Genomic DNA, 13,630 nt, shown 5'->3' with positions numbered 1-13,630 from the left:
TGATGGAATTAACAACAGGTGCACTAGAGGGGCAACAACGAGATGGCCCCCAAAACAAGACTGGTTTTGCAGGTGGAGGCCATTTCAAGTTCCTCCCTCTTGGTCTTTTTTAACTGTTTTTCCACAAGTGTTGGCTTTAGCTAGTCATCATCACGACTGGGAGCATGAGGCGATTTCTTAGCCCTCCTGAAGTTGCGCAGATGGTTCTACTCCTCCAGGATGGCACATCCATGCGTGCTGTTGCAAGAAGATTTGATGTGTCTCCCAGTACAATCTCCAGAGCATGGAGGAGATTCCAGGAGACCGGCTGTTACTCTAGGAGAGCTGGACAGGGCCGTAGACGGTCCTCATCCCATCAGCAGGACCGATATCTGCTGCTTTGTGCAAGGAGGAAAAGATTGAGCACTGCCCGAGCCCTACAGAATGACCTCTAGCAGGCTGCTGGTGTGAATGTCTCTGCCCAAACGGTCAGAAACAGACTTCACGAGGGTGGCCTCAGGGCACGACCTCCTGTAGTGTGCCCTGTGCTCACTGCTCAGAACCGTGGAGCTCCATTGGCATTTGCCATAGAACACCAGAATTGGCAAGTCCGCCACCGGCACCCTGTGCTTTTCACAGATGAGAGCAGGTTTACCCTGAGCACCTGTGATAGACGTGAAAGGGTCTGAAGAAGCCAAGGAGAGCGCTATACTGCCTGCAACATCATTCAGCATGACCCGTTCGGTGGTGGGTCAGTGATGGTCTGGGAAGGCATTTCCATGGAGGGACGAACAGACCTCTACAAGCTAGAGAACGGCAGTCCGACTGCCATTAGGTATCTGGATGAAATCCTTGCACCCATGGTCAGACCCTACGCTGGTGCAGTAGGTCCTGGGTTCCTCCTGGTCCACGACAATGCCCGGCCAGATGTGGCAAGAGTATGCAGACAGTATCTGGAGGATGAAGGAATTGACACAATTGAATGGCCCTCACGATCCCCTGATCTAAACCCGATAGAACACCTCTGGGACATAATGTTTCAGTCCATCAGACGCCGCCAGGTTGCTCCTCAGACTTTATAGGAGCTCACTGATGCCCATAGACAGATCTGGGAGGACATCCTACAAGACACCATCCGTCGTCTCATTAGGAGCATGCCGCGACGTTGTCAAGCATGCATACAAGCACGTGGGGGCCACACAAGATATTGAAAATAATTTTGAGTTGAAGAAATTGAATTTAGGCAAAATGGACGAGCCTGCCACATCATTTTTTCACTTTGAATTTTGGGGTGCCTATATACTGAGCCCTCTGTAGGCTGAAAACTTTTATTTCCATCAAAAGATGTGGCATCTTTTTGTTCCTGAGACATTAAACTGTCCATATCAGCATAGATATCCGACATTTTTTTTTCTTTCACCATTGAAATCTGATGTGTTTTCAAAGGATTCCTTTAATGTTTTTGAGCAGTGTATATCTTATTATATATATCTATAAACACACACAAATATATACACATGTATGTATGTATATATATATATATATACATACACACATATGTATACATATATACACATACACTGAAGGCTGCAATATATCACAATATACTGTAGAATTTAGGCCACGTCGCCCATTCCTAATTGGTAAGGGGTCCATGACATATTCATTTTCTTAAGAGGCAGGATTCTCAGATGGACCGTGAAGAAATATTTTACCTTTGTCTTTTATTATTGTTAATATACAAATAAAATAGACGACCTCAAACAGTTACAGTTAAAATACTAAATTATCATATTGCATTGTCCCTCACTGAATAGAGCTAAACCCCAATGTTGTGGTCAGTGGTTAAACATAATACCACATAAACAAATGATTAATGAAAATCCAAAAGGCACTTCCACATCTTTATTGTTGAAGTGGGTATTATAAAGATCTGTTTGGTCGCCAACATGCATTCTGATGTAAAGCCCTTAAATAGAAATGGACACGGCTGTATAAACATGTACATTGATTGAATGGCATGTAATATATATATATATATATATGTAAAATATATATATATATGTAAATATATATATATGTGTGTGTATATATACATATATATATATATATACATATATATATATATATATATATATATATATATATATATATATATATATATATATATATATACATATACACACACACACACATACATATACTGTGTGTATATATAAATATACACATACATATACTGTGGGTACATACAGTATATATACACATATATATACTGTGTATATTTCTATGTATAAAACATGCTTCTTTGTTAAAGGAGAGCACACACCATGTCTCTTTACCTGCTATAAAAGCCACATAACACAAACAATGTGCCCAAACTCTAGCGTCTGGTTACTTTTAATACAAAAATATCACAACCAAAAAAAAGATGGAATAGTGCCACTCTGTACGTTGTTTGGATTATGATCTGCTCATTGGTACATTTCCCTTCTTTTCATAGTCGAGAATGACACAAAACTACACGTCTTCATGCGTCAACAATGTTTTAAGTGCGTGACTAAAAAAAAATAAAGTTTACATGCAAGGTATTTCAGTCATTTGTGATAACGAGAGGGCTTCAGTCAAGTATATTTGGATCGAAGGAATACAATGCTTGTGTCTCTTCTGGTACGTCCCAGATTTTTTACATTCAAACAACAACAGGAGCTGAGCTTAGATAAGGAAAGCATTAAGTTTGCATTCCTTAAATTCAGTAAACAATAGAACTGACGATGCAGGGTGGGGCTGGTGGGGATTCTGTTCACCGGTGACTGATCAAGGAATAAACCGACAAATTACAGAGTTTTGTGTGCATTTTTTCACATCACATGACTAAATAGTTGTACTTTTAGTTCCCAATAATGAAAACATGAGATGACAGAATTTGGGTATTGGGTCCTTCAATGGCGGCTTGAGGTATATGTGGATCCTTCATTGTTCTGTGTGAGCGCCCCCTACCTGTCAGACATCTTAATGTTCTTTTCAAGGGCTTGTTTTGTTTTCCATTAGAGTTGCATGAAGTTGATCTGGAAAAGAAGTGGTGCTTTGAAGCGGGAGAGTGAGTGGTGAGGAAGTGAAGTTCAGTGTGCTTAGGATACAGTCTTCTATTTAAGAGGAAACCTCTTCAGGATGCACCACCGTCCTTCTGCACAAGGCTAGCTAGAGGAAGACAGAAACAGAAACAGGCTTTTAAAAGACACAAAATTGTGGTTGTGTAATTCGAGCACCATGTTCTTGCTTGTCTTAGAACGTCACGCTAACACACACGTTGACTTTAAAGTGCACGACCAACACCACAAAAGGAAAATGTCCCGTTAAAGCAGCAAGGGGGGAAAACAACACCCCAAAGTCAGAGAAGTCTTAACTTGTACCAAAGTCCACTGCTGTAGTCTTCTTGCATCAATTTATAGCCATTTGACCTATGAGTGAAACATTTCCATGTGAGTACAACATGTGTTTGATAAAAATATGTGCATTCACTTTTCCTTGTTTCCGTTTCCAGGAAGAGTGCAATAGATGCAAATATGTCTTGGTTAAAACCTGTTTTTCCAAGGTGGAATGATAATACAACACACACCAATAATTTTCTCAGAGCACGATGAACTTCTTAACTGATCTGACTTATAACCATGAGTTAGATTTTTTTTCTACTGCAAAAGACCACAGCTGAAGCTACTTGATTATGGCGATCTGTCACTAGCTGCTTATCAATGTGGTCGTCATCCTCAGCAGGTGTTTCCTTCTTTTTTTTTTTACATTGATGACTGAATTGCCTCATGGATAAAATTATACTTTGTTTTAGTATAATTATAGTTTTAGTATAAGTATAGTTTTAGTTCGGTTCAACAGCATCACAGGTGCGTCCATTCAAAAGCCCATTGAGATAATTGTTAATTTAGTAAGGTGATTAATCGATAGATATTCCTAACATTCAACTACTTCGATCTGGCTCGGCAAATTTTTTACTAGAAAAAAAACATTAGATTTAAGATCAGTAGACTTCATATGAAGTTTAGCACGTTTAATGATAAGGACGTTAAACGTTAAGTCTGTCTTGCCGATGCCATCAGTCATCAAAACAAGAATGGCCAATAGCTTCAGTGGCCAAGAAAGGTCACAACAAATGCAAACGCCACAAGATAATATAATGCAACAACACAACTACTTTCAGCTACAGCACAATTGCAAAAGCCAGAACAAATACAAATGTTACAACACAACAATATAAAGCCACAAAACAACTTTAAGCCACTAAGGATGCGACAGACACAAGGGAAGTGACAGCGGAGAGAGTTTTACCGACGGACTAAGTGGTTGGGGTTGTGAGTTTGAAAACGGTGGTCTCACTGGACTTACTTTTCCAACTTCAGTCGTTACACCGTTTTCTACTTTCCACCTCAGGCCATTGTTTTGGCTTATAGTTGTTGTGTTGTGGCCTTTGTGCCATAGCTGAAAGTTGTTGTGTTGTGGCTTCATGTTGTTGCGACTTTTCCCGGCCGCTGTAGCTGTTTATTAAAATGAGAGTAGTAGCAGATCAAACCACTGCTCATTTATTCTGAAAAGATTTGGTTGCACTTACTTTGTAAGGTAAATCTACTGTTCATTCAAACCGAAGAGATGTCGTTTGCCATTTTTTTAAATTAATATTGTACTATTTTTATGTTGAAAAACAAAAGCAAAAATAGCAGGTAAATCTACTGTTAAAATGTTGGTTGCTGTACTTTTATTGACGATTGCTTGAATGTTGAAAATGAGGTTTCCTCTTCTTAATTCAACCTAAAGTGTTGTTTGCAATTTTTTCGAATAAGATGTGAATACATTGGCCATTCATTGTTGTTTACTTGCTTGTTTGTATCCATAATTAATTTATACATAATTCCATCCATAGATCCATTTTCTACTGCTTGTCCATTTCCCTTAAAAGAAATAACAGGAATATAGGAAATTTCACCTGCAGTGTCTAGTAGTCAGTATTTATTCCACAGTCACACTGCTTGATTTCCCCCCCCTAAAAGGTTACTAAAACGATTTAGACTCACTGAATCATTTCGAATTTAAGTAGAAATATTATCTCTGAATCGTATCGGCAACCACAAATTATGATTTTAATCGAATCGTTAAAACAAATCGTTACATCGCTATAATTTAGCGTTGCTTCAACCTATTTTTTTTTTACCTTTTCATATAAATTTGGACATTATCTGGATTATAAACACGAGTAGTAAACATATTGAATTGAACTGAATTGTAGCTTTCAATGTAGTCTGTTAATTGTTCATACGTGATTTTTTTTATGGTAAATATAAATCTTTACATAACTTGTAAACTATTAATAATACATTATTTTCTAATATCTAACTATGAATGTACAAATTTGGGGATCGAGTCAACACTAAGTAGTTACGGGGAACTATGGGCCATACATACCAATACTGATTCCTAACATTTTCAAGATATTGAATAATTCCAATTTCAATTGCAATTCTAATCGGACAAAAACACAGGATGGAAGTGTAACAATATCAATTAAAATATTGAAATTATTTTGTTATTCCCTTTTATTCTTATTCTTTTTTTTGAGCAAAATTAAAGTCAATAGTGCAAAGTAACTAAACATGAGCAAACACTACTATTGGCACTGATTAAATCCTTAGTTTTTTTTTACTTTTAAGTAGGGATGTCCGATAATGGCTTTTTTGCCGATATCCGATATTCCGATATTGTCCAACTCTTAATTACCGATACCGATACAAACCGATACCGATATAAACCGATACCGATATATACAGTCGTAGAATTAACACAATATTATGATTAATTTGGACAACCAGGTATGGTGAAGATAAGGTCCTTTTTAAGATAAATAAATTAAAAACATTTTCTTGAATAAAAAAGAAAGTAAAACAATATAAAAACAGTTACATAGAAACTAGTAATTAATGAAAATTAGTCAAATGAACTGTTAAAGGTTAGTACTATTAGTGGACCAGCAGCACGCACAATCATGTGTGCTTACGGACTGTATCCCTTGCAGACTGTATTGATATATATTGATATATAATGTAGAAACCAGAATATTAATAACAGAAAGAAACAACCCTTTTGTGTGAATGAGGGGAGGGAGGTTTTTTGTGTTGGTGCACTAATTGTAAGTGTATCTTGTGTTTTTCATGTTGATTTAATAAAAAAACGGGAAAAAAAACGATACCGATAATAAAAAAAACGATACCGATAATTTCCAATATTACATTTTAAAGCATTTATCGGCTGATAATATCGGACATCTCTACTTTTAAGTCCTCTTGTGTCTAGTGACTTATTTCCTGAGTTTGTAAACAATAACAGAAACAACCAAAGTAAATAAATATTTTGTGATAATAAAAAATATTGATATAATCACTGTTTTGAGCATATACTGATACTATACCTGGTATCGTTAGTCGATATTTGTATTGATCCGCCCATCCCTGTTTACATTCAAGAGCTGCAGCTTAGCGATTAGCATAACTTAGTGAATCCATCTATGGTGTGTAATACAGCATGTTTAGCTATTGCCTGTCCTCCAGTGATAATGATACCTGGAAGAAACAGTTTATTTCCTGCCATGGAGGCGAGGATTGATGACTCACACTGAAGGGACGTTCACTGCTAGCTTGCTTGTAAGGACTTTACATTGGACGCGGCCGTTCTCTTGTTGTTGTCATTTTGGCAGAACACAGCTAGAACGTGTCATTAACACGCATTATTACGATATACCAAAAGTGTTAAAAGTGCTGTTGTCAGCCAAAAGTTTATCATTTGTATTGTACATCATCCAACAACCCTAATTCACTCCATCTGTTGTTGAAAGACTGAGTCACATTCAAACACGTCTGTTTGACAAGCAAACAAAGGCTTCATTATGGCACCTTATAAACTAACAAGGCATCGATTCTAGGATGTGGAGGCCTGGGAGTACAAGCTGTGTGTACACTTAATATTACAGTGTAAATATCAATCTATCAAACACTGGGAAATGTAATGTTTTTCTCTAGCCTTATTTCAGGTCTGCTCTTTTATTTGTATATTAACAATAATAAAGGACAAAAGCAAAATATTTATTTATGGTACAGTACTGTGCTACCTGCTCTTGCTGGTGGGCAGCGGTCGACTTGGCCTCCTGATAGACTGACTGGGTTGGACTTTCATGGAAGCGCGTGGCGAGGAGCGTGCAAAGTTCTCAGGTGTTGGTGGCTTTTTGGGGATCTTCTTGACCAGGCGGCTCACCCACTTCTGCTGCATTTCCTGGGACGTGGCCAGCAGCAGCATGTTCTTAGCCGTGGACACATCATAGTTTACTGAAAATATGCAAGAGAAGTGTTATATTTTATTACAGATTATATCATTTAAAAAAAAAATTGGCCTCAGTTCCGATTTAGATTTCGAGTCCTGATCCGATACTTTGACGATAAATCATAAAACTGAAAATGTTTCATAGCAAGTAACTAAAGTAAACACAATAACACATTTTCAAAAAGCTAACCTTAATTCAAGAATTTTCTAATATTGCTATAAATCAAAAGATGTTTTAAAATTGTGGTATTGAATGCAATGTAATGTTTATAACAAAATAAAGTGGCGAGTGCAATAACTAAACAAAAGCTAAAACTACTATTGGCCCCCATTTAAATAATTTTGATTTTGCCCTCAAAGCTTTCCTGTATCCAGATATTTACTCCCTGATTTTGTAAACAACAAATACGACAATTTGTTCCCCTCTGGTCCTCCAGTGATAATGAAACTTGGAAGAAATGCAGTTTATTTTCCGCCATAGTGGTGAGGATTAATATCCTAACCCTTTTTGGGGGGGATTTTACCTATAATTAACAATCCTTATGAGAGACAGAAACACGTCTTTTTTTTAATGCATTCTAACTCGTAAATAAAAGTCCGCTTACAATGGAGCAAATAGGAGCCATGACGTCAATGCGTCTATTGTGTTTATTCCGACCATAAAACCCTAAAAATAAATAACATAAAAATAAATAACCATCGGAAAAGCGTCAAAAATTCTCAATTTACATTTCGCAACCTGAACATTTACCAAGTATTAGCGATATTGTTATTTAAAGCGCTAACGTTAAGGACCTACTAGGGTTGTACTAATAAAGTACTATAGTACTAATAAATTAAAAATTGCCTTTGAAAAATACCGTACGTCTCTTTTAATCTGCATGCTGTGGTGACAAACAGAGCCGAGGCGCATGATGTTGAGTGTGTCAGGACGCACACACAGAGCCGAGAGCGCATGCAAGAAGAGGTTTGAGAGGAAATATGGTGTAAAACGGCAATTCTACTGGTTAATATAAAGGGTGCATGAAGCTCAATATGGAGGTATTTGTGCTTTAAAATTATCGATAAGGTTTAAACACGTAAGCGCCGCTGCTCTAAAACATGCCTTGCAAAAGGTGGTATGATTAAAGTATTAAAATCTTTGCCTTAAACTGAGCTAAACATTTAAATAACAAGCAGTCTGATGGAGAGGTAATGTAGTTAACTAGCTCCCCTGCTGTGCCGATTTAAAAAGTAGATGCACACACAACTGTTTGGCTTGTTGCCAATTATTAGCACAGACCACACCGCCCACGTAGCGTAAATTAATACAAGTGAAATGACTGAATTTTGAAACAAATTCCTACAATTTATGTTTTATCTTTAACATTTTTGTGTGTTTTACCTGCTACATGTCTTATCTGTATAGTTTCAGCCACTGTATTGTTTTCAGTATTTACTAATTAATGTATGTCTTAAAGCACAGATCAAGAGTGGCAACAATGAATCATGAATAATTTAATATAATGTCAATAAAGCTTTCTATTCTATTCTAACCTAATCCTAGATTTTGGCAGGCTATATGTAATACATACACTTGTAAATTGTTTTTTGAGTGCAATAAGAAAAGCCCAAAGTGTTTGACTTAATTTTAACCTTCTGTAATTGTTCTATGAGTACAATTGGAAACACAATATGCCAATATGAGATTTTTTTTGTGGTTCCCCTTATTTAAGTATTAAAATACATTTTGGTACCGGTACCAAAATATTGGTATCGGGACAACCCTAGGACCTAAATTTAGCAGCGCATTGATCAGAGCGATGATACTTTCTTATGCTGCTGTATTGACATCATCAGCTGGTGAGCTGCTTTCTCGCCTCGGAGCTCGTGAACATTTAATGTAGATTATGTCTCTTGCCTGATATTAAAAGGATGTGAACGTAAACTGAGAAGTTGGTAAACTTTGACAGCCAACTTCGACCCGGAAATGGCAAAAAAAAGACCAGAAAAGACGATTCGGTCCACAGCCCTTTTTCTTCGCAAGGATTTTGAGTCATTGATCATCTAAATGGGACTATATCAACATCCGAACAGTTCGCATCCCAGTGAGAGCAGACATTGTACAGTCAGTGATGTTGTATTGTGTTTGTTGGCTCTCATTAAGTCTGCAGTGAGTAATAATCAGTGATGTTGTTGAATGAAAAAGCAACCGATGTGATGCGTTCATGAAATTATTGCGCTACCATGAGCAAAATACGTAAATATTACATGTTATTATGAATGTTTCTGTTACTACATTATATATAAACTTGTAATGTTTATACAAAACTTGCAAGTTTGGATAGTTTTTTTAAGCGCTTTATAGGCAAAATGGAGCGACTCCCAAAGCCTCCATTGTAAGCGCACTTTTGTTCGCATTTACTTGTTAGAATGTTAAAAAAAAAAAGAAAATAAAGATTGTGAATAATAAACAACATTTTAAAATAAGTGCAGTTCCCCTTTAAAATCGGCTTCACATTGTGGCTAGACGGCACGTTCAGTGCAGTTCGAACCAGTGTGCTGGCAAAAAACACAGCCTCCTGGAATTCATGCAACTCTTGGATGTGTGTAACAAGGAATATGGAAATGTAATTATGTTTCCCTGAGCATACATCCCTTTTGAAGGAATATTTCACGCGAGTATAATCTTGTAAACACTGGGACAAGGGTGCAGTAAAGAGAGGCTGGACTCAGCAGCTGAGCAGTCGAACAGTTAAAAACGGCAAATATCGGCCCCTGATCTGATCCCATGATCGGGACATCTCTAATTTTTTTTTAAATTATTAGAAACATTGTCTTTTAATTGGTTAAATGGTTCACCTTTGCATGGAGCTATGATCTCTTCTTTTTTGTCCATATGATCCTTGTGGCACTTGATGTGACAGCGCCGACACTCAAGAGCCGGTGGCGGCTTGAACATGTTCCACAACGGTTTGGTGCACGCTTCACAGTTGGTAGGGAAGTGGTAGAGCGTGGGGATGAACTCGTGGCCTTTGTGGCAGATGTAGCTGGATTTCTCCCCAATGGGTAGAGGCTCCACAGGAAATTCGGGCTCCTTTTTGCTCTCGCCTTCGTTGGCATAAAGAATCTGGACAGAAAGGGAAGATTACAGTCATAACTGCTGTATTTGGTTCATTTCAATACCAATGCCATACACTTTTTGTACTATGTAGAATACAATTGAAGGTCTCAAGCAGCAATTTACAAATTCAATAAGAAAAATAGTGAGGTGCTCAGGACAGACCTGGAATATTCTTGGAATTTCTTTGGCATCAGCGCGGTAAACATCTGTTTGCGTGACAGGCCTCACGTGGAAGAGTTTGCTGCAAAGAAAAATGTCATGCGGTTTTCCTCAGCTGCACAATTTAACTACAGAGTGATACACATTTAGCTGACAGGAACCGAATAACTCGGGTAAGTGACAACAGCCTTACTGTTCTCTCTGCAGGTGCATACTCACTCTATATCAAGGACCATGTAAGGAATGGACTGCTCTTTATCTTGTTCACTCTTGTAGAAGAGAATCTTCTTGCTGCTCACTACGACATACTGCAGCAAGAACACAGCACAGTCAGGTCAAAAATTCATCACGTTTTCTCTTTCAAATTCAGTTACCTTTCTTTCCCATCCAAACTTCTTGGTGTTGTTTCGTACAGGGAGGGATAACCATCCTTCAAGCCTTGTTTCTGAATAGGGTAGGGAGGAAGAAAGTATCACGATGTGCCAGAATAATGATAACCCATCTTTAACTAAAGTCTTAAACACATAAAGACAATAGTTATTTGTCCCGATTTTCCCCCTTTTGACCAAAGACAGCAAACGCTCGATTATTGTATGTCTTATACGATTGTCTTGTGGTCTGAGGTGTGTTAAGAGTGAATTTGTCCTGATAATCGTCCCCAAAACATCATGTCAGGGCCGGAAATTGTAAATATGTTCAATATTTACGACCAAAATTCTTCATGTCTGTGGGGAATGCTGAGGCCTCCCAAGTCATCGCTGCGTGAATTGTGAAGAAGTATAGAAAGTAGCAAATCAGGAAGCTAAAAAAAAAAGCACTGCAGCAACTCTATTGAGAATATTCCCCCATTTAGCTCGCACAGTAATTGTAGTCCATGTTCACGCCGTCTCCATTACTTTTTCCAGTCTTTTTTTTCCAAGTTAGTGATTTTTCTTTCAAAAATAGTCCTAAAATCATCATTACCATTCCCTCTTCTCCTATGTCCTCTTCTATATTGCTTTTGTTCTGCTCAGTTGCTACAGTGGTTGGTTGCTTTTTGATTTTGTTAGATCACCAGCGGTGGGTGATACCAAGCATTTTGATATTGATTAGATAAGTAAAATACAGGGCTATTATCGCCAAAACTGTTACCGATACCGACACTTTTTGACTTGAAACTGTTACGTCATAATCATTGAATACTTTTGTGAATTTGCCTCTAGTTAGGTGAATATGATTATGAAAACACAGAAAAATTTAAAAACTGCAATTGAAAATATTTTCCATACGTAGATACAAGAGTTCAAAACAATGTAGTAGTATATAAATGAGCCCTTTTCAGCTATACGACATACTTTTTGGAGAAAAATGTCACCATTGCAAAATAAAAAGTAACAATGTAACAAAAATATGAACTTCAAAATGTAAACAATACCACTACAATAACTAACATGACATGCAGACATTTGTGCAAAATAATGCTGTTTGGTTTGACAGACAAGAAAAAATGTGCAATCGCATAAACTTAATTTTTTTTGAAAATAATTTATTGGACGTATAAGAGAAACTACAACCAAAGTATCGATCCCACCACGCTAGTATCTATCCAAAACCAATACCCACCTTGGTATCAATACTACCTATATTTAGATCGATACGCCCCTTTAGGTCACGTTTGTTCATGCAAGATTTTGCGCTTGGAGGATTAGAGTCTGACTCCCTGGTGGAACAGAAAGGTCATGTGTGCGCTGTGCTGTTTTAATATTATAGTAGGACACCACACACATAAAGATAAAAACTGCACAAACACACGTAAAGACATTTTTGTCTTTACGTGTGGGGTCTGTTACAGATTAAAAAATCTCCTAAAATTTAGAAAATCTTTGTGTGTGCCAGGCTTAAAATGCTTATCTCCCAATCTAATGGTCAATGCTTTTGTGTATGATTATGTTTATGTAAATAACTCTACTGCAGTAATTTGTTTAGTATTCAAAAGGGACAAGCGGTAGAAAATGGATGGGTGGATGTTATTCTCTTCAATTATTCATGTGTTCGGTAACTTAATATTTGAAGCAACCACAATCTTGGTGACAATCTTGATCCAATGAGTGAGTGTTTACCTGTAAACGCATCGTCAGCATCAAACTCTGGTCCACTACTGATGCTGGCAGAGTCCATTGACTGAACGCTGAGTGACTGCAGCAGATTGCGCAACTGTTCAATGTCGCTGTCTTTACTGTCTAGAGCCATCTGCAGTTCAATTCGCATCTGACTCTCATCTGCCCATTGCTACAACAGACAGGAAATAGGCATACACGTTAATTACATTAATTTTTTACAGTCCTAGGTTGACTTCTATTTCTCCAATAATTCACCATATATTTTAACCGACCTTTTATAAAGCACCTCAATTTATACATTCTTGAGGGGTTAAGATGTGCAACAGTTCTACTAACCGCCTGCATTTCGTTGATCTCCCGTTGATATTTGATGATGGTGCTGTTGAGCTTTTCCTTCTCTGACCTCAGCTCCAGCTGGAGCTTTCTGTTCTCTTTCTCCTTTCGGCGCATGTCTGTGTCATTGCCACGGCGACTACTTCCACCACGGACCTCCTTCCTGTTCATAATTTCTGCCAGCTTGTTGACGGCCTGTAAATGGACATGTATGGCTTTTATAAGGGAGGCAGTACTTTTCAAAGTAGTAAATAGTTTGGGAGCAACAGGGGACTTTCAGTGTTTGTATTAATACTTGAACGATACACAAGCCTCCAGCTAAGTGGCATCAGCGTTAAAACCAATCAACCGGTTGCCTGGTTTAAAATGTTACAAAGTGAGTTCATAAAAATTATGTCAAGTTGTTGCAGTATGTAGAATGCTTGTGCCTGTAACTCATACAGTGGTTTGTACAGATAAATACATAAATATCATCAATATCAACAGTATTTTTAGCTCAGAGGGGCGTGAAAAATGTATTTCCCCTATGGCAGAGGTCTCAAACTCAATTTAACTGGGGGCCACTGTTGGTATTCACTTCAGAATC

General features: G+C 37.6%; 1 protein-coding gene across 4 annotated transcripts in view; it reads right to left on the bottom strand.

The window, feature by feature from the left end:
* Positions 1-2,360: 2,360 nt before the first annotated feature.
* The window catches only part of rock2a (rho-associated, coiled-coil containing protein kinase 2a), a 75,196-nt gene continuing 63,926 nt past the window's right edge, over positions 2,361-13,630 (bottom strand). For 2 of the 4 annotated variants that reach the window (XM_061968440.1, XM_061968443.1), the window contains 9 exons: positions 13,048-13,239; positions 12,712-12,880; positions 10,987-11,057; positions 10,832-10,920; positions 10,616-10,694; positions 10,192-10,459; positions 7,142-7,355; positions 3,384-3,437; positions 2,361-3,177 (listed from right to left, as the gene is read on the bottom strand). In XM_061968440.1, coding sequence (XP_061824424.1) covers positions 3,174-3,177; positions 3,384-3,437; positions 7,142-7,355; positions 10,192-10,459; positions 10,616-10,694; positions 10,832-10,920; positions 10,987-11,057; positions 12,712-12,880; positions 13,048-13,239 — 1,140 coding nt within the window. In that variant the 3' untranslated portion in view covers positions 2,361-3,173. The remainder of the gene's footprint in view (positions 3,178-3,383; positions 3,438-7,141; positions 7,356-10,191; positions 10,460-10,615; positions 10,695-10,831; positions 10,921-10,986; positions 11,058-12,711; positions 12,881-13,047; positions 13,240-13,630) is intronic. The other 2 variants (XM_061968441.1, XM_061968442.1) reach the window with 2 other exon arrangements.

Source organism: Nerophis lumbriciformis, linkage group LG08 (assembly GCF_033978685.3).
Source record: "Nerophis lumbriciformis linkage group LG08, RoL_Nlum_v2.1, whole genome shotgun sequence".
Taxonomy (NCBI): Eukaryota; Metazoa; Chordata; class Actinopteri; order Syngnathiformes; family Syngnathidae; genus Nerophis; species Nerophis lumbriciformis.
This window is presented reverse-complemented; position numbering and strand designations above follow the sequence as displayed.